Source organism: Kogia breviceps, chromosome 10 (genome assembly GCF_026419965.1).
Source record: "Kogia breviceps isolate mKogBre1 chromosome 10, mKogBre1 haplotype 1, whole genome shotgun sequence".
In the NCBI taxonomy this organism is placed as follows: domain Eukaryota; kingdom Metazoa; phylum Chordata; class Mammalia; order Artiodactyla; family Physeteridae; genus Kogia; species Kogia breviceps.
This window is the reverse complement of record NC_081319.1, coordinates 78,130,682-78,152,154: the sequence shown is the minus strand read 5'-3', so window position 1 is coordinate 78,152,154 and position 21,473 is coordinate 78,130,682. Positions and strand designations below refer to the sequence as shown.

The following is a 21,473-nucleotide window of genomic DNA, read 5'->3' as shown; positions in this document are numbered from 1 at the left end:
GATCAGCAGGAAACATCTTTACAAGACAAGTATTAGTCGTGTTAAATGTTAAAAGACTACCATCCTGCTTTATGCATTACTAAGAGGGATGCCCCTGCCTTTCCAGGAACGCAGGGGCTAATGAGATTAAATGCCAGAAGATGTCTTCCATCCTAAGGCATCGTCCCAGATGGATGGCAGTCCAGAAAAGTCAGACAAAACCCCAAACGCGGCCAGACGGCCCTGCGCTGATTGATTCGCCTGCACTGCATGACCACTAGCCCTGACAACCAGACTTGGGGCGACCAGAGACGTGTGTGTGGCCACAGCCTAATAGGACATTCTCAAACTGAGCAGACAGGTCCAGCACTCCCAACGTTGGAAAAATCTAGAAGAACGCCATACACATGAAAGGCATAGAAAAGAAAAACCTCAAAGACTGGCTTTTGAGGCAGGAAACCTCCCTAGTTCAGGCAAGCAGTCAGCCTTCTTGAGATGAAACAGCGGCCAGAGGAGTGGAAGGCAACACGTGTTCCCACCACTCAAGGACAGGCTGCCAGGGGGAGAGGCAAAACTTCACCAGCCCTTTGCTCTCGGTTTTAGGGGAAGAAGAGCTATGCCACTCTCACTGTCTAGGCAGGTGTATTGTTATATAACAAATATTTCTGCCAGCTGTCCCTCCACCACAAACCAAATTAAACTCTCCAAACACAATGGCTAGGCCTCCAATGAATTCACTCATCAAAGGCAGAGTTCTGTATGATGTTTCCATTGGCACAAAATTTTTAATGTTGTATATATCAAATAATCTTTAATCCTTAAATATATTTAAATACTGCTCTGCTAAGTATGTTCAAATTAGTTATGGGGGCGGGGCAGGGAAGGCAAACCTGTTTTAATTTAGGTTTAGGAGGAAAATGATATTAGCCCAAATGGATTGTGTGCACTGCCTTAAAATGATGCTGGTTCAACCTTCTAGATGTCTCAGGAGACAAATAAATCAAGGTGCATTTAAACCTGCCTTGACTCTGTTAAAGAAACTATCTATGGCAATTACTAGAACAAGATCAAACAACAGTGTTGTAACAATCAAGCAAGTTATCGTTTGCAAATAAATTCTTTGTAATTAAGCAGTGTCCTCTTTATAAAGGGAACTGAGTGGGCGAGTTAAAAAGTTAAAACACATTCTTAGACCATGGGAAACACACGCAAATGCTTTTTGACTAAGCTCAGGATTTTTCAATTTATTGTTTTCTTCCTCAGCTCTCGTGGGTCTGTTCTGCCTTGTCTACTGTGCCCAGTGGATGAACAGAATTTTTAGTAAAAAATTACAGCGACGAAAAGTCACCAAGTTATGTAGGGCTTAGCAATTTTCCGGCAAAGGTGAAAAGTGTAATTTGATTTTCTACTAACTGTGAAGTTCTCCTAATTGTCCCTCATAAAAATATATGCAGATAGCAAACTTGGCAAAGAAACTATGTGAAAGTAGCACTAACTTATTTGGGATAAATTCCTCACAGGGTCTCTGCAAACTCTAATCCCATTTCCAGTAGGAAGGCAAGCACTTACTTCTGGGTTCCCGGGGTCCATCCACTGTAACTTTAATAGCTCTGTGGTACGTGGCAACTTGAGGAGGATTTGTGAAGACAGTTATGGTCAAGGTGAAACTCTTGCCTGCAGATAGAAAAGGGGAAAATCCACAGTGAATATAAAAAGACAGTTCTGATGATAAAAATAGCAGTACAGATGTCCAAAATGCATTTAAGTATTGCTGAAGAGGGAACAAAACAAGGGTCAGGACTCCTTATTCTAATGAGAAACCCTCTGATGGCCACCTTAGGGAGTTGCTAAGCTCACTGAGTGCTAAGATCATCATCTTCATGGCAGTCCTGTGCAAGGAGGCTCCAATTCCAAAAAAGAATTGCTCAGTAGCAAGAGCCATAATGAAAACAAAAACTGGACCTCTTGAAGAGGGTTCTCTTTCCCTTCAGTTTTCTCCAACATCAGGAACACATCCAAGCAGAAAATTTTAGAAGTCTTTATTTAGGATTAGGTCATGACCCCGTGAGAGAACAATAGTAAATCACTGTTGATTATGCTATTGACTTCACATGGCTTTAGCATTTCATTTGCTTAACTGCACTACAGTGAGAAGATGAAAGAGGAAGGTTCTTATGGGAATCATTTTAACAGGAGCCAGTGTCTCCCATCCTGGCCTTAATGTGCCTGTGGTATGATGATTTCATCATTACTGGAACAAAGTTTTTTTCCTCCCTGCCCACCCCTTCCCTAACATACATCCTGGCTCAGCAGCAATCTTAAAATGACTCCCTGACAGTGACTTATTTTTGGCTAAATGTACATGACATCTCCCAATGTAAGTATGAATACTTGCTTTTAGCGGAGGGTGTACTTCATCGAAATATTACATCTGATGTTTCAAATTAATGAGCTAAAGGTGATGAACAGAGGTTGGGGGGAAGACGCGGGGGTGGGGGGGGAGCGGGGAGGGGGGGAGTTTAGGAGCAGATTTGGATGTTTGCTTTCTCCAGAAGAAGATACCAGACTCTGTTACCCAGACTCACTGACAGTTGTAATCAGTTAGATTTGTGACGGTTAGTCATGTCAGATAGTCAAAACTGCAAACTGTTACAAGACCGGAAGAGGTGGGCGTGAAGCAGTGACTCAATAAAACATTCAGCAATCTCAGGCCAGAGCATTCATTTAGTCTGCTCCTGGGACAGATCTTTAAAAAGCTCATTTCATTTTGCTTTGTTTTTTTGGTCAGAGACTGTTTTTCCCTTTACTGAAAGCAGAGGGTATGAAATCAAAACACAAATCTTAAACAATATGTAGCAATGCAAAGTTTAATGCAATCTTTTCAAAGCTTAATATGGAACAGGTTATATACAAGGCTTAATGTGGAACAGGTCTTTGGCTGTCAAGTCTAGTGAATGGGTTTTCTTTTCAACCCAGACCACGTAAGTTCCTAAAATATGTTTAAGACACATATCATTTGTTACTCTGTATATATAGTTTTAAGTCTCTTTGGCTATACTTTGGCCAAGAAAAAAAAAAATAGGAAAGAGAGAGAGATGCAGGGGGAGGGGGTACAGGGGAAATGAATATTGATTAGAAACCTATTAAGTGCCAGTCACTTCATACACATTATCTCATTTAACACTACCCAGTCAGGTTTATCACCCCCATGTCACAAATGAGGCAACCGAAGCCCAGAGAGTATTGGTAATTTAACCACACAACTAATAAGTGGAAAAAATCAGGACCGAACCCAGGTCTTCCAGACCCTAAAATTAATGCTCTTCCTTTTAACTTTGTCAGAGAACATTTTTAGAAATTAATAGGTAATTTATTGCCACATGTGTCCCAAACAGCTCTATCAGACCAAGAAGCAAATATAAATCTACTAATGTAGTAGGTCAGCCAGAATGATGAAATCATCTATTCTTAAAGTGTCACTGATATATCGTATTTCATCCATTATATATTGAATGTTACATGGATTTAAGTAATTTAATTGTCTGGTTGAGGAACAGAGGATTTATTATAAACATTAAGACTAACCAGAAGAATAAGGCAGCCAGGAGTCTAAACTAGTCACAGAAAACTGAAAGTCTAAAGAAATGGAGATTAGAAAGTTGCATAGGAAGCCACTGGATCCAGATCAGGACCTTAAAACAATGGGAAGTTCTGGAGGAGTGAATGGGCTGAACCCCTAGATTGAAAGTTAATTTGCATTAAACCGTAAAAAGATCCATTCTGGGTTGAATCAATGGTCTGTGAGTCAGGATCACATTTCTAACAGTGGCTTTGAGGGCAGTGCTTGGAAGACAGTTGTCATCTGTGGCACAAATCTTCATAAATCAAGGATGTACACATCTCAATTGTCCTTAATGACTCTAAATAACTTGCTAGAGACACTGCCCATGAGTTTATATAAACCGGTTCTAAGAGTATTGCTGTTTCAGACTTTTAAAACGCACTTAGGATATTAAAAGGCATCGATGCTTCTCCCAAATTCAGAGGAACACCTTAGGTAGGAACAAAAGCCAAATATAAAATTCACCTCCAAGATAAAGCATCTAAATATTCAAAACAGAACCAGTGGGCTTCCCTGGTGGCGCAGTGGTCCTGCGGATGCAGGGGACACGGGTTCGTGCCCCGGTCCGGGAAGATCCCACATGCCGCGGAGCGGCTGGGCCCGTGAGCCATGGCCACTGAGCCTGCGCGTCCAGAGCCTGTGCTCCGCAAAGGGAGAGGCCACAACAGTGAGAGGCCCGCGTACCACCAAAAAAAACCAGAACCAGTTTTCTATAAAGACCTCTTTTAAAAAGAGGTGGGTTTGGGGGAAAGGAAACAAGTATTTGAGTCCGACGGTGGTCTTCTAAAATCAAATCCTAAGGATCAAGATGTACTTTAACAACTAAAACAAAAACTAAGGAGGTTCCTTCAACTTCTCATTGCCCCTTTAGAAGGAACATGAACGTAATGTTCAAGAAACTTCCACCCAACTAGGTAATTTGTTCTTCCCCCTATAAATAGTGATACATTTCCTGAGTCAAATGTTTATATGCATATTCATGACTTCCTTAAATTAAAAAAAATTTTCCAAATCCCATTGTTTATTACTTTCCATAATAAGCGATAAAAATGCAGGCTCTTAAGGAGCTAGCGCTCATTAGACAACTAATTGTAGCATCCTTGGCTGCATCTAGGAACTAGTTCTGCAATGTGTCCTCAAGTCATATATTTTCTGAGATACAGTAGGAACTGTCATTGAAAGACAATTCTAGCCTAGCCCGAGGGGCTGTCAGAAATTGTCAGGAAAGTTAAGACTATAAGCAGGGATTGTATCCTAAATTGACAAAGTACCATGCTCTGTACACTGCAGGTGCTTAGAAGTGCTTGTAAATTAAAAGCAACATGCTTGATGTCAAAAGTGAGGAAACACACCAAGAAAACTTAAAGACCAAAGTCACTTTAAATACTTCTGTTTAAAATATAAAGGAGAAAAAAGGAAAAGACAATTTAAAAATATAAGCCACTCCTCACTTAATGCAAGTTTCACCGATGCTCTACTTTTATTCCAAAGTACTTCATAAAAGTTGTGGTCACTGGATAACCCATAATGCCAGAGTAAATAGTGATGTGACTCCCTTATAAATCAAAAACTGTTTTTCAATTTCTGAGAGTTTATATTTTTACCAGTGAAAAAAATTGTACCATTTGAGGAACTTGGTGTTTTTTATTTTTTAATGCTACTGAAATAGAAAATTTAAATAGCTGGGGAAAAAATACAATGGTAGCAGCATGTTGACCCAGACTTAAAAACCTGAGAGAAATGTAGAAGTGTGAAAATCAAAGAGGAAGCTGGAAAGAGTCTGTTAGAAAGCAGGTCAGGTACACGGGCAGGTTAAAGGGTTTCCTGCCACTGAAGAACTGACCCATTTTTTTTTTTTTTTTCAGAGTAGTATCTCTTGTCAGTATTCTGTCCTTTTTTCCTCTTCATTTCAGCTTGATATTACTGTTTCCTTTCATATAATGTTAATGTCATGATATAAAAATCTATTATTAGTGATAAGTCAATTTTTCTTTCTCTCTCCACCCGCTCCCCCCACCCCCAATCTAAGTCTCGAAGACAAGTCTGGACCAATTTCTCCATCCTGCCTCTGGCAGCAAACTGTAGCATTTCAGATCCTCCACCAAGTCCCGGCTGCTTCAAAGGAAAAATCCTACTTTCTTCAGTTAAGATCATAAGAAATATAGGGGGAGGGGGTCAGCTCTGTTTGGACATAATTACACTTCATCAAAAGAAGCTTTCTTCATCTTCCATGCGTGAAAAGTCTGCAAGCAGTTAAGTCTGTCTTTTTTTTTTAAATATAAAAATTGCTATTTGGGAAACCAGCCAAAACTCAGAAAGCCAATATAGTAAAACAGTGCACACCCTTTGTTTCTCTTTGAAGTTTCTTAAATAAATATGTTGAGGGTTTACAAAGTACACTATCACTTTGCCATAGTTTCTACTCAAATTGATCAGAGAAAAGTTATGGAGCATCTATATAATACAAAAGCAAGATAAATGAAAACACTAGTTTGTATCTGTAAAGTAAAATGAAGTATAGCGCCCGGTCTTTTAAATACTAAAGTTCATTACTCTAGTTCAAAACAAAGTAATATTACATAAGGAGAAAGATGCAACTCAGAGCATACAGGTAAATCATCGTGTTCAAATTTTTCTTGATTCTTACTAGAAAAAAGAAATTTTAATTGTACTGTGGACCTGCACCAGTAACTGAGAAAAAAAAAAAAAATGAATACACACACATACACACTTCACACCTAATCAGTCAACAGTGAGACAGAATGTGTCTTTTTTTTTCTTTTAATGAAAGTGAACTAAACCTGATGCTGAGATAACCCCTTGAGTTTTGATTCTACCAGAGGCTCTGAGCCTCATTTTATTTCAAACCTTTCAGTAACAGTATCTCATTAGCATGCATCATTTTTTTTTAAGTTAAAAAGTACAACTTCTTGGCCCCGTTCCTAGAAAGTACACTAAAACTACTCATCGGAAACAGCCTTGCCTGAACTTCCCTTATCAAGTTTTTACAATGGTAATAATTTGACATCTGATCCAAACTAAAGGGCAATTATTGGACATGGTTTAAAAATTGATGCTTCTTATTTCCTAATTCGAACCTGGGTTTATGTCACCCCATAGGTCTTTATAATTTATTTCACCCCAGTCCTAAAGTGGTCTATTTTCTCTCTTCTCATCGAAATACTTAACATGGAAATATTAGATTCAATCAATAAATAAATGAACATAATACTTCTAATGAATAATGACTAAAAGTCTCTCTATAGAATAAGTAAATAAAAGCCAAATATTGGTTTTGCTTTGAGACTTTTTTAAAAACATTAACCCCATTTATGAAACAGCTATAAAAACCCTAAAAGGGATTATTTTCTGTTTTATGATCTTTTGATGGATTGCTAATATGTGAATGGGGGCGTGGATGGTGGAAACTCTTAAATAATGTACAAATATTTAGAGTCCTGATCATTCATCTACATAGTCATACTAACATGAGTAACACCTTATTCACTTACTCAAATGAAAAGCCTTCTGTAAAACACCATGATTTTTAAATAGGTTCTTATAGAAGTAAATTAAATCCTATAGAGGTAACATATGTGATAAGTGAAGAGCATTATGCTTGCTCCCCTTGCTACAACTTAGAGCAAAAGTGATATTACCAGGAAATTGATCCAATGTATTCCCTTTTCTTTGCCCTTTGCCACTAAATGTACTCAGTTACTTGGCTCCTGTAACTCAGAACTTGAACCTCCAACTGTTCTTCCCTCTACCTTATATGCTCACGCCCAGTGAAATTAAGAACTGGTTCTTCTGAAAATACTGTTTGAATTTTCAATGTCATAAAACAAATGAAAAAGGCCTGAGTACTCACTAAAACACTCAACCTCATCTGGACGTATTTAAAGAAAACATTTAGTAATTCTATTAGGTAGAAGGTACTGATTTGAATACAGACAGGCCTACATTTCATCAGAGGATCCTAATGTGTTTATTCCATTATCCATATTAAAAATCAGAGACCTACCTCGTCCACTCCGGCCCACAAATCTTAGATCGTTGAACCTTGCTACTTGGTTTTTCATAACAGCAGAGGCATTTCGGAGCTCAGCAGAATAATTTTCATCATTACCCGCCATGACGGTAACCACAGTCCCATCTGGTACCTCTCCGAGGGCTACCACCTACATAAAACAGGAAACACAGCAACAATAATGGCATATCAGAAAAGCTTAAAACCTGAGAATATAGTCTCATGGTAAATGATGCATCTTATCAGGACTTAGTGCTCTAGCCCAGTAATGGCAGACAGGAGTGAGGCATCTGCATATGGGTTCGGATGCCACTTCAAAGAGACCAGTGTTTCAGGGTCCACCCATTCCAAAGGCAGGCAAAAGTTTCCTTCATTTGTTGTTGGATTCTTCACAGAATGCATGTACATTTTTATTAAATCCCCATGTTAAACTGTCCATAGGAATTATGCCACAGAAGGAAAGCTGATGCCCCATCTGCAGATTGCATCGTACATATTAAGGGACCGCCTGTCTGCAGCCTGGAGCGCCCTGAGGTGTGGTCTCATCCAGATCACAGGCCAAAAAAAAAAAAAAAAAAGGAAGTCTGGTCAGCTCTATGGGAGAAGATATTTAGGGGAAACCTTACAGTTTCTGACTATAGGGAAGACTAAATATAGTGTGGTATCCAGAACTACATTTCATCTCTTTACTTTGAGCTACATATTCAGCTTTCAATCACACTGCAAAGAACTACTGAATGCCCACTCTGCAGTGGGACCCATGGAATATACAAAGCCATCAAGAAGCCTAAAGTCTAGGTACAGGATAAAGATATATAAGAGGCTGAAAATGACCACCGACAAATGAGTGGTATAGACAGAAAATACACCCTTAGCCAAAATTCTGTCTTGTCCCATCTGCCATCTTGGAATGACACACTTGCCTCCTTAATCTTCAACAATTAACCTGTGGCCGATTAATTCGGGCAAGTCAGGATCCAGAATAATCAGTCTTTGAGTCTAATAAACATTTTCACTGCTGCAAGGCAAGGATCACACTCCAGGGTCGGCTAACTTGCAAATTGGTGCCTCTCATTAACATGGATCCCGGAAGGGAATGCCGGTGCAGAGTCTTTGCTGTCATATATAAAACACACTATTCTTAATCCATGAATTCAGGCCTTGCCCCTTGATAACATCCTTTCTCTCAACTAACTTCCAGGATCCTATAATATTCAGATGAGTTCCATCTCTTGCTCGTTCGGCTTCCAGATGCCCACGTGGTGACTAAGCCACAGCTCCAGCTACAGTAGCCCCACTACCCTCCAATGACAATATCCATGTGTGCTTTTGCCTGTCTGGCAAATATTACCCTCATCCTTCTGCTACTTCCTTGTCAAGATGTCCATAAGGCAAACGAAAGCATTTAATCCCATGCTCCCAATACAATTTGTATGTAACTCTCATTAAAGCAGATTTCTTACAATGTGATGAGACAGACTTCATCACTACACTTTAGAGCTGCATTTCCCTCACCCTTGAACCCTACCCTAACACCCCACCACTATACCCTCTGCTCAGGCCAGGGAAACAACCAAACAAACAAACTTGTCAATATCTTTTTCACCCTAACTGTTTTCTTAGGCTGTTCCCTTCCTTCTTTAGCACTTTGTTATTCAGTTTAAAATCTTAAAGCTGTCCTTAAATTACAGAAACCACTTTCTGAGCGTCCCACTGGACTCAAATGATCCTCATTTCAAAGTACATATAGGAATGACCCCTCTACTCCTTTTGATATGCTAGCCCAAAGCTATGAGACTCCCTCTTAGGAGCCCAGATTATATTCGACTAGAAATTACACAAGGCAAGGGCCTTCATCTGTCTTGTTCACCACTATACACCCAGCTCCCAAAACAGTGCCTGGCACAGAGTAAGTGTTTGATAAATATTTTTGAAATAAATAAAGGAAAGAGCTCCACAAAGAGCACCACTTCCCACTGCCAATAGTCCATGAGAGAACCAATTAAAGGTTGAGTCAGCATCCCCAGCTAGCAGCAATATGCCCTTGCTCCAAACTAGTTTTCTGATAACTTCTTCCATCCCAGAAGAGAGAGGGAATCATGCCCACTATCCTTTACCCGGAATATACGGTTACTCTATCCAATCTGAGAAGTCTCCCAGGTCAAGGGTAAATCCCTTGAGAACATGACTTCCTTCCTGCATACTTGACCTAGTGCCTCAAGTGGCTGCTGAACACAGGTAATGCTGTACCCCTGATGGGGGCAATGTCCTTTCCAACTTTTTGAATTCACAGTGCCAAAAAGGTGCACATTTGAAAAATACTGAAATACTGAAAAAACTGACTGTTTGCCAGTATTCATCTGAATGTTTGACATTTTTTTGCACTCAGCATATTGTGTTTTAACACCTGCTGTGAGGCTTTCTATGTCAACATAAATACGGAACCAGTAAGTGCACTAAGGAAGGTAGAAAAGTTGTACTGTTTAGAAGAGAATTAATGCACCAAAAATCAAGAGGCCCCACTTCTCCCCCACCTCTGTTACACATCTGCTATGATCTCAAGTAACTTCATCTCCTGAAACTACCATTTTCCAATATAAATTGGAAATCGTTTTTTGAAAGTCTGTAAAATGTAGAAGATACTATATAAGTATAGAGTACAGTTATAATCATGTACTTTTTGTAAGATGAGCAGGCTAACTTCTGTTCCAAGTCAGCTGTGTGCTAAACACAGGCTTTTACTTATAAGCTTCCTTAAAGGGTTCAATTGAATATGTAATTCTTTACTTCATGTCCTGAGATGTTTTTTGGTGTTGTTGGAGATACAGGAGGACTGCTGATGGGTTTCACTCCAGGCTGGCTAAATTTCATTTTTTAAAAAGTGAAGAAATCTGCCCCAATATAAAGATTTTTAAGAGCTCTGGGACATTATTATTTTACTGCATATTTTTAACATAATGGATTTTTTTTAGTTAGAAGAAAAGGAAAATTGATTCAATATGGGAAAATACAAAAGAAAAGGGCCCTAAGCGTGAAATACATAAATCCATTTTTCTTTGCTTAAGCAGTATAATTAAATATTAGTATGTTTTATGCATTACATTTAATAACAAAACAAATGGGTCATCACAAAGTGTGTGAGTCTTCTATGAGGCTTACAACTTGGCCCGGAAAAAAAAAATTGCTAACTAACAAGATATAGTGACAACTTTTCCTGTTATGGCTGAATTCTCTTTTAATGGCTAAATATATTGGTTCTTTCTGCTATTCACTCTACCAAAGCAGATTGCCTAATGTTTTTCTGAGGAAAAAAGGGGGGATAAGAAGTAATGTATGTGACTTTTATACCAATCAGAAATGTAATTATATGTTTGAGGGTTTAAACAAAAAGTAGATCTCTAAAGCTAAAAAGTTTCCCTTGGAGATTCTCGACTGTGTTTATCTAAAAGAAAACCAAAAGAATCAAGAAATTTTTACACATTTCATCTGTACCAAACCCAAGCAATGGAAAACACTTTAAGGGGTAGAGAGAGTAGTCAAAAATCGCCCTTTAACTACTTAGGAGTTAGCACGCATTAAAATTTGTTTCCACACTACCCAATACAAAAAGTTGTTCTGCAAAGAATAATTTGTGACGAAAACTTAACAGTTACTTTTCTAGATGCTTTTAACATATAAAATCTACAAATTCAAGAAACTTCATGGGGAAGAGGGAAGTAATTTTGTGTCCTGACATTTTAGAATAGAGAAAGAAGTTCCTTTATTTAGCACACCTCATTATAACTAGCATTTAAATCACATGATACAGGAGCTTGTGCAAAATAAAGTAAAAGAATATTTAACTCTAGAAACGCTATTGAAAATTTTTATGAGACTCCCTACGGCTAAATCTGTGAGTTACTCTGAAAGAGGAACAATGGAGAATTAACTCAGGCCCTTAAAATTGTTTTTGTGGTCTTATTATATGGAAATTTAAATTGCCTATGACATTTCCACGTACAGAAGTCTAGTCTTCGATAATCAATTACTCTTAAGACCAATATCACTGGGCACATTGCACTTGCAGCAAAATTGAAATATAATTATTTTTCAAGATAGAATCTTATCAAATCTTTCTTTGGAATACAAAGAGAGGTAAGGGAGTAATTGCAAAAAGGAAAAGTTTTATTTCTATGATAATTAGTTAAAGATAACTTTAACTACCAACCAAAAGTTTCACAAATATTACAGTTACTTCTTACAATCTAACTTAGAATTTAGAAAAACCTGGTTGAATTGTAGAGAAAAGAGTAAATACAATATAAAATGTTTCATAATTTTTTAAATACATGTCAAAGAGAAATTTGATGGAAATTATTTCAATTTAAGCCAGAAATTTATGAGCCATGTATCAAGCTGGTTTAGATCATCTAACAATGAATATTCTGGAATTTTGAAAGGATACAAACAGCAATGCCAATGGGGAGAAAATAATGAACGATATTTTACCATGCCTGTTTTCAAATATAAGTTTTCTAAAATTTTTGAGTATTTATTTTCCATCTAAAATTATTTGTTTCCATTACCTTACCAGTAAGTTTTATATACTCAATCCTAAAATTTTTAACTTTAAATAATTTTTATTGCATTTAAAGGCATAACACAAAAATGTGTCTGTCTTTACCTAACTTGAGATCTATTACGACTTACATAATTTTGCACAGCAACTCATAGTAGGTTTAGCAAAGTTTTAACAGGTTTAATAACCTGTTTTTCTTTGTTTAGGTGTAATTACATTCAAAAAGACACAAACATAAAATCTGATCATTAAACATGTAAGGAAACTACAACTCATTATGTCAAATAGTTATTAGCTGCATACTTGCTTATGAAGAGAAAAATGGCCAATGATGTTGAAAAATTATTTTCAAATAGAAATTGCTCCATCATTTTGAAACCCTACTTATGACAAATACTGAAAGGTATCATTAAACATGCAAAATTAACTATGAGCAATAGATCATATATCTAAAACTGTGTTTCTTTTCATTAACATTGCCAGAAAAACATATGATACTGGTAAATATATAGTCCAGCGTTTGCTAACTTAAAACAGTGCAACAGTCTTACACTACTTTTAGCTTTAAAATATACATCTGGACTTAAATTTTCTGCATAGTGTTTCAGCTTGAAGCTATTTAAAGCAGCTGAGTTATGAACCCTGAACACCAGGCTTCAGGGTGGAAATGCTGACAGACCCCTAACTTACCAGGGTGCTACTGGATACAGGGCTAACATGTTCTCTCCACTATTTCTACCTGACCATTAACTAATGAGCTGAATTTGCATATTGCTTTTTCATCACTACAATTACCTAGGACAGAAAGGGCCTGGGATCTTCTAATAGTATGCCTTAACTATTTTAAGCTTTCAGTGAGATACACCTGAGAGAAAGGTTAAAAATATTTATTTCCATTTCCTTGACACCTGGGAGCACTGAACATTTCAAAACTGCAGAACTTTGTTAAAAATATAACGCTTATAAACAGCTTGGTGTTTTTCAAAGTACACAAGTTGTTTTTGCACTTTTACATGTCAGAGTGTAAATAAATTAACTACTTTCCTATAATCCTAAAACAAGATCAGATGAACAATTCTAATACATGACATGTCTTAATACAATACATTGCCAATATCATTCTGAAGTGCTGTTTTAAGTTAACGTATCACAACACAGTCTACTGAATTCATTTCTGATTCTCTACCTTGCCGAGCTCAGTGTCACGGACATAAAATATGAGCTCAATAAATATTATATTGATTTGAATACCAGACTTCTCAACAATTAAGTCCTGTATTAAATATATTTACCTGTCTGCTATCTACCCAACAACACTATAATTTACTTTGTACATAGCTCTAAATATGACAGCCAAATTGCTGTCACCACTTTTAAAACTGAGACTTCTTCATATTACTTCTTCTTTGCACATGTATTTGATTATGTTGCAAGAGTCTAGAAAGTCTACAGCTCACAGGCTTTTATCTCGAAAGTAAGGTAAAAAGAGGTTGTTTTTATTAACATGCAGATGAAAACAAAAAAATTATTGTCAAAATCTGGATGTTCCAAATATCTACACGTTTTCAACAGAGACAAAACTTCTATACTGAGTGGATCTCAGCTATCACCCGCTATTTGAATTTTGTTAAACACAGGTGGGGGGGTGGGAAAACATGAAAGTCAAGTTTTTGGTTAACTCAATTTAACTTTCAATTAATATGAATTAAAACATTCAATTTAATATGGCCGTGTGTTATCTATGGTTTTGTTTACTGGTTAAAAGTAAACTTAATCTGTAATTAAAAATAAGTATGATGAAGAGCAGAGAAAGTAATTTATTTTTAAAATAATTTTAAAAGGGCGGTAGTGAGAAAACTTGAAGGTAGCCAAATTATCTGAGAATAGCTTTAACTAAATTGTATTCTATCTTTATGCTAAAAACATCCTTTCTATCCAAAATATTAATGCTCAGAATCAATTCAGCACCGTATATGTAAGAGTATAGTTCAAGACAGTTATACCTTAAACATGTTTATCAGGACAAACGGAATGTAGAACATCAGACATCTAAATGACATCTTTTAAAAATGTAGGCACCTATCCTTAATTTTTTCATGCCCTAACTTGTGGCACTTTATATATAAATTATCTATTTATTTGTATTATTTACTGTTTTTATCCAGTGTTTTTTGTGTGTGTCTTGAGGGGTTGGGGGGGCGTGGAAACAAATTTCTGCTCTCACATAAGGCCAATTAGAAAATTCTGGGCCCTTGGAGGATGAATTGTAAAAGATATCTCTCATGTGAAAATCCAAATTTCTACGATTCGCCTATACTCTGAGCTTTTCATATTTCAAGTAAGAAAGGCTTAACCTACAAAATGAGTGGTTTATAAAAGGAGAAATGGGACGGTTAAAACACACACACATTTCTTGAGCCAACTGCAAAATGAAACTTACCCCAGAATGCAACATCCCCTTTCCATAACAATTCATTCGATTTCTGTTCTGATACAAGACATAGCGAGATAACCAGCTCTAATTGACCTGGACTCCTCTTTCTTTCCACCCCACCCACGCCTGGAATCTGAATTGATGCGCGTGGGGAGGGGGTGGTTAACAACCGGGAACTGCCAGTCGCCCGTGGGAGTTTGGCCCCACGGTCCACAAGGGAGGAACTGGCAGGATTCCTCCCTTCTCCCCCTCCCCCCAAGGCCTGGCTTACCCTGCTCTCCACAATCCCAGAACCCAGGGGACCCAGGCCCACCTTAGCGGGTTCAGAGGCTAAACAGGGCCGGAAGCATCTTCCTGGGAGCGCTCTCGTCCCTGTCTGGCTCACCGCCCCCTCCATCCCAGGCGCCTAGTCCCGAGAGGGAGCACGGCCCGGGACCCCATCTCCCCAGCAACCTGGGACGCTCCCGGCCCTGCGTGCTCCGCGAGGAGACGAGGGCTGCCCGAGGGATCCCGATCGCCTTACAGAGACTCCGGACCCTACACGCTCAACCTGCGGAGCCGCTGCCCGCGACTCCGGCTGCTGAGACCCGCCCTCAGACTAACGGGCCGGGAGGGCGGAGGAGGCCGCGGGGCGCGCGCAGGGCGCTCTCCAGCCCAGGAGTCACTCCCTCGGCGCCCAGGCCACGGGCCCGAGCCTCCCACGACCTCTCAGAAGCGGGAGGGACCTTGGGGGTCTGAGTCCTTAAAAGTAAGAATAAGGAGAATCGCACAATATCACCTCAGTTTTCAAGGCGGGCGAGCCGAAGGCATTTCACAGGTTTCCCTTCTACCTCCCGGGCGCGGCGAGGCCGGGAGCGGGTCCGGGTGGAAGAGGCGGCCCGAGCCCCCGCCCCCTCCACTGGCCCGCGCCGCCTTGCACTTGAGGGTCCGACGCCGGGGACTCCCGGACTCCCCCGCCTCCGGGCGCGCGGCGACCCCTGCAGCCCCGCCTTCCTCCCGGTAGCGGGAAGGGGCGCGGGTCTGCAGACGGAGAAAGCGCCTCCGTCCTGTCTGCCCCTCACTCGCTCCCTGAGTCCCTAGGTTCGCCCGGGACCCTCTCGGATACTAATAACGCGGCCCACGCGCCGCAGCCAGCAGCCGGCACGCGGCGCCCCGCCCCGGGCGCAAACGCCCGGCGCCGGCACCCCACCAACACCGGCCCCCGAGTCCGGGAGGGGCCGGAGCCGCCGAGGCGCAAGCGGGTCAGAGAAGGGGGCGCCGAGACGGGCGGAGAGTGTTCGGTTGGGAAGGGAAGAGCGCGGAATCCCGGGGAGGGGCGGCGCGGCGGCCCTCGGTGCGGGCGCGGCCGGGATGCCGGGGAAGGGGACACGGGAGTCTCGGGGTAGAACGCCGGGGATCCTCGCTCCTGGGGAGTGGGGGCGGGGTGGAGCACGTCCCGGCGGCGCCGCCGAGAGCGGGCACCTGGGGGCTCCTGGGGGAGGGGAGACCGCTCAGAGGAGTGGGTCGGGACGTTGGCCGGGAGGCTCCAGGGGTGATGAACGGATAAAGGGGACAAGGGCTGAAGTGGTGGCTACGGGCACAGGTGGGAGAGGGAAGGATCTGCGCGGGGTCACTAAGCCCCGAGCCCTCTGTGGGATCCGGAGGAAGAGGGCCAGACGGGGGTCCCTCGGGTCAGAGCCACCGAGGTAGGAGCCTTGGAGGCCGTCCGAGTCAGGGGCCCGGCCCCCGGGGGCTTGAAAACGACGCCGGGCAGGTCCCGCGGCGCCCGGCCGGGGGCGGGGAGCGAGGAGCGGCCGCAGCTTCTTACCTTGAAGGCCACGGGCAGGGTCTTGTTGCAACGCCAGTGCGAGGGCAGCACGGAGCACAGGAAATTGGGGCTGTCGGTGCGGACGAGTTCAGCCGGGTGGTCAGCGATGATCTCCACCATGGTGCGGTTGTCGTGCGGCGGCCGCAACCGGGGCACCGCGGCCGCAGCCGCGGCCGCCGCCGCCGCCGCCGCCGCCGCCGCCTCCTGCTGCTGCTGCTGCTGCTGCTGCTGTTGTTGCTGCTGCTGCTGCTGCTGCTGCTGCTGTTGCTGCTGCTGCTGCGCAGCTACCACCGGGCTCACGTCGCTCATCTTGCCGGGCTGCAGGCTGCTGGAGGGGGGGCTGAAGCGCCGGCTGGTGCTCGGATCTACGGGAATACGCATCACAACAGCCACAAGTTAGCGAAGTGGCCGGGGGAGGGGGAGGAGGGTGGAAATGAGGGGCGAGGAGGAGGAAATTGGGGGGGTGGAGGCGAGACGGGGGAAAGGGGCTGGAGGTGATGGGGCTGAGGAGGTGAGAAATCAAGTTCGATGAAGCCGACTGCCGGGCGGAGTCTGACGGGAGCCAGAGGTGGCGGTGCGGAGCAATCGGGTTGGCGGGTGGGGAGACCCGGGAGGCGCAGATCTTGCCGGAGCCTTTGGAACACCCGGGGTGGCAGCTGCGAACGGGCACCGGGATGTGTTTGGCCCGGGGAGGCGGGAGGCTTCAGTTTGCAGCAGCTTGTAGTGGGGTCCCGTGGGGCACCGCGTCCTGGGTGCGCTGGCGCCCCCTCCCAGTTCGAGTCCGGCGGTGGGGCCGAGTGGGTTCAGCAGTCCAGCCCCGAGGCCAGCATCGCCGCGCGCTGCCCGCCACCGCCGCTCCGCGCCGCGCGCTGCTGCCCAGCTGCAGGCGTCCGCGCCGCCGCCCGCCCGCCCGCGCCGCTGCCGCCGCCGCCGCCTCCTCCGCGGCGGCCGCCGCTCCCCCCGCGCCGGCTGCACACTCAGATTCCTCCCGCGGCGGCTGCCAGCCCGGCTCCCCGGCTCGGCTCCTTCCTTTCCCTTCTCCTCTTCTCGCCCTCTCACCGCCACCTCCTCGCATCCACTCTCTCCTGCTCTTTGCAAAGCTCCCCTGACCCTCGTGCTTCGAGGTGCCAGGAGGTAAGTCGCGGGCAGCGGATCTCGGGGCAACGGATCTCGAGCCTGCGAATCGCAGCCGCTGCCGCCGCCCGCCGGCCGCGAGAAGGAGCCCCCGGGGCGCCGCGCGCAGCTTCGGAAGCCGAGAGAGGCGGCCCCGGTCTACGGGGATCTCGCCTGGTCGCGTCCTCTTGCTTCTCGCCTCCTCCCCCCAAGACAAGGAACCCCCTCTTGGTCGGAGGAGGTTGAAGCTGAGACGCCAGAGAGCCGCCGGCTGATCTGACTGTCGTTATTTTTCGTTGTAACTTCAGGAGAGGAGGAAGGAAAATTCTTGAGCGTCTGTGCTGACTTCTCAGCTCTCTTCACCCTTCCCCCACCCTACCCCCCCCTCCACCTCTGCCGGAGCGGCTCCCGAGGGAAAAAAAGATTTTGCAGGGTTTGGGTGGGTTTTTTGTTTTGTTTTGTTTTGTTTTTGTTTTTTACTTAAGTGGCACAAAAAATTGGGATGGAGGGGACACTTGTCAAAATACTTTTTAGAAACTCAAGTGGGTGGCTGGACACTTTTTTCTTCTATATTCAGATTTGTCGTTCCTAGAAAACAAGGATGAGTTTTTTAAGGACTGGAAAACTGTCAGCTTGATGATTAAAATAAGTTGCAAAAACCCTCGCTGGGGGAAAACCCCAGCAGTTTTCCATGAATCTCAATCTTTTATTGTCTATTTTGCATCTAAAACTACATCTAATGTTTTAACTTTCTCCCCCACCACTCCCGGGGAAAAAAAATAAAACTACAAAATAAAATATTCAAAATGCTTCAATGGCTATTTATTTATGTATTTATTTCCCAATGTGGGTTTAAAAAGCGACTTTGGATCCCCAAAAAAGTTGTGGTCGAGAGGATGAAGGAGCGCAGGAAAAAAACGGCAGTTTTACCTAAAATGTGGTTTTTGGAGGCTGGGATTTCTAATGATTAGGTTTTTGTGGTTTATATAGACACGACTCTGGCTAAGGCGATCATTACGCTGATGAGAGTCAGAAGCACGTGGGTGTCTCCGACCAGCCTCAAACTCTGAGCCTTCAAAACAAATAAAACAATGTGGGGCGCCCGCAGAAGCCGGGAAATCCGCTTGAGGCTATTGCACCCCTAAGAAGGGGGCACCGGGCCGTTTCCCCTCCTCGTAGTGTACTGCTACGTTCCTTGCTGTCAATCTCCGTTAAACCTCGCAAGGCTTGAAAACTTGTCTGCAAAAAGAATCATCAGTTGCCAAAGTTTCAAAGATTCCTAACAGCGTAGCTGACACTACACAGTAATAAGTGATTTTATAAAAGAAATGAAGTTATAGTGCCTCCTCTTCGGAGTATTCAGAAAGAAACATAGTTGAGTCATCATTCATCGCCCCCCCATCTTACTTAAATCAGTCCACGTACCCATTAATCGGCATTTTTATTGCTCAGCGCAAACGCCTCTCTCACCCCGGTAGCGACCTGCCACGACTCTCTCTCCCGCTTTTTAAAGCGTTGCTTCCACTAGCCCAGCGGGCACTTGGGGGTCTGCGCCTTTGAAGGGGCCTGGAGAGCGTGGGGGACGCGGAAGGGGGGACCTGGTGTCTGTCAAGGTCTCTGGAGCCTATTTCAAGAGCAAGATGAACTTGGAGAGCTGTAGTTGAGTGGCTTGGGGACCAGGATTGCCCTCTAAATAGATGCTCCCTCGACTGAGGGGCCTCCAGCCGTGCGAGCGGAGGTGGGGCGGGGTGGCTCGGCGAGCGCCCTCGCGGGGGTAAGGATGCGGTCCAGGGGACACTGCTCTTTCCTCTTTGGGACTTTAGTTTTACCTTCCCTTTCCCCATCCACAACTCCACGCGTCCCTCGTCCGGCTCTCCCTTCCCCAGTTTTCTCCCCCACGTTCCCACCTCTCCCCAGAAATCCCCCCGCAGACGCGAGCCTCCTCACCGCGCCCCTCCCGTCTCCTCGGCCTTCCCACGGCTGCCTGCCCCCCTGGATGACTCATTCTGCATCACCCGCTGGGACACCCCCTGCCCAGCCTACTCCTCGCCGCGGCCCACTGGCCTCGGAGCCCGGGCGCCCCCGGCATGCGAGGACCCACTTATCCCGACAGACTTGATGCGCAGCGAGGAACGGAGCTGTCTCCCGCGCCTGTGATTTTTAATTATCTTTTCGGTCACAGGGGAGAGCTCTAACCCCGGGCACTGCCGCGCTGCCGGCGCGCGCCAGGGTCAGGTCTTCCCAGCCTCACGCGGCCGACCAGCCACGGGAAGCCAGGCTTACCCTTCCAAAAAAAAAAAAAAAAAAAGACCAGACTGCCTGCGTTAGTTTCCTACCTTACACCCCCCCCCCCCCCACTTAGTCACATGCACCGGAGCACACACGCCTCACACATCCCCACACTGACACATAAATACACATACACAACTCACACACAAGGCTTTTTTTTTTTTTTTTTTTTTTTTTTTGCCTTTTAGCGGGACAGTTTTATTTCGGGCGCGTTGCACCTCAGTCTATCAACGATCTCTGACTTTTTTTGTTGCGTTTTTGAATGTGTAGGGGCTGCAAAGGAGGAGAGAAGTTACCGGAAGCTGATTATTTCTGTGGTCAAAGGGAGATAAAACTTAAGTAACTACCGTAAGTCGGTGTTATGCCGCCTTCTTTGGAGTTGTCCTTCTCCCTGGAAATCCACAGAACCGGGAACTACCAGAAAATGTGGTGCTCAATAACAGTCAATATTTCAAATATGGGCGACCAGACGGGCTTTTTTGAATAAGAACTTCTAGGGCAGTTGAACTTAAGTAATCATCATGGGGGCTTTTCCTCCTCTTTCTTTCTCCATTGCTGTTTTGTCCGTTCTTTGTTTTACTTGGTGGATAGCAAAATATGCAGGCCTCAATGTTTGGGTGCTTTGACTGGGGATTTTAAGGGCTATTTAATCAATGGTGAATTATTTATTTTAATTAATCATATCCAGTAATTCAGCTTTATAGCCGTCCTTGGACATCCTCCCTCCATTTCACATTTCAGTGGAGCTAATATAAGCAACTCTAGTCTTGGATCCCTTAAAATATCCTACAGTTATTTATAATGGGGAAGTGAAATTTTCCACCGAATACCCTAACAACGTTTCAGGTATCTGGCACAGCGGATTTTCAGTCTTCTTTCAAAAATATCCTCTTGCTGAACATTCACACTTTCAACTGGAGCTGACTGAGCCTGGAACTGATGATGTCTTGGCTCAGAGTGTTATACTTAAAGGAAGAAAACATTTTTACAGACCCCTAAACTGAACCTCTCCTGGTAATAGTAGGCACAGAGGGAAACTGTGAAATTTTACATGTGTGTATTTTGTGCTATAGTTTGTATGATCTCACTCTTGGGCTTAGATTTTTTTTTTTCTACCCTGAAATGTTCAGAACAAATCACCCAAAAGATTTCTCTTCAGAAGCATGCCTCTCTTCTGTTGGATGTTATGGCATTAAAACATGCACACGCACACACGTTTTTCTGAGCATGTGCCTGTTCGGAAAATATAAGCATAATTTTCCCCTCCATCTCCTTTAACGTTTAATATAACTGTTTAGTAACAACACCTGGAAATTCTGACTTTCCAGACAAAGAAAATGAGATGTGAAACGGTCAAGTTATTTATCTAGTCAAAGAACTGAACTCCCAAAACCAAGACCAGAATCCATGCTTCTTTCACTCAGGTTTCATCTTCTAAGTGATAAATTATTTTATATATACTTTTTTTCTTCATGAAAAGTGAAAAAGTCACTGTGAAATTGTAAAACAATTTTCAATGGGCCAGCTAATAAAGTGGGACGACCTTTCAGACATGCAGTAAAAAATAATGGACATATCGATGACTGCTAAAGTTTTGAATGGTTGTATGGGAAAACTTTATAAATAGAACCATCTTTAGAG

The 21,473-nt window shown here is 43.5% G+C and overlaps 1 protein-coding gene across 5 annotated transcripts in view; it reads right to left on the bottom strand.

Moving 5' to 3' along the window:
* RUNX2 (RUNX family transcription factor 2) overlaps positions 1–17,297 on the bottom strand; it is a 302,059-nt gene extending 284,762 nt beyond the window's left edge. For all 5 annotated transcript variants that reach the window (XM_067006329.1, XM_067006328.1, XM_059077788.2 and 2 more), the window contains exons 1-3: positions 16,431–17,297; positions 7,626–7,782; positions 1,549–1,653 (exon numbers count right to left, since the gene is read on the bottom strand). In XM_067006329.1, coding sequence (XP_066862430.1) covers positions 1,549–1,653; positions 7,626–7,782; positions 16,431–16,811 — 643 coding nt within the window. In that variant the 5' untranslated portion in view covers positions 16,812–17,297. The remainder of the gene's footprint in view (positions 1–1,548; positions 1,654–7,625; positions 7,783–16,430) is intronic.
* Positions 17,298–21,473: the final 4,176 nt, after the last annotated feature.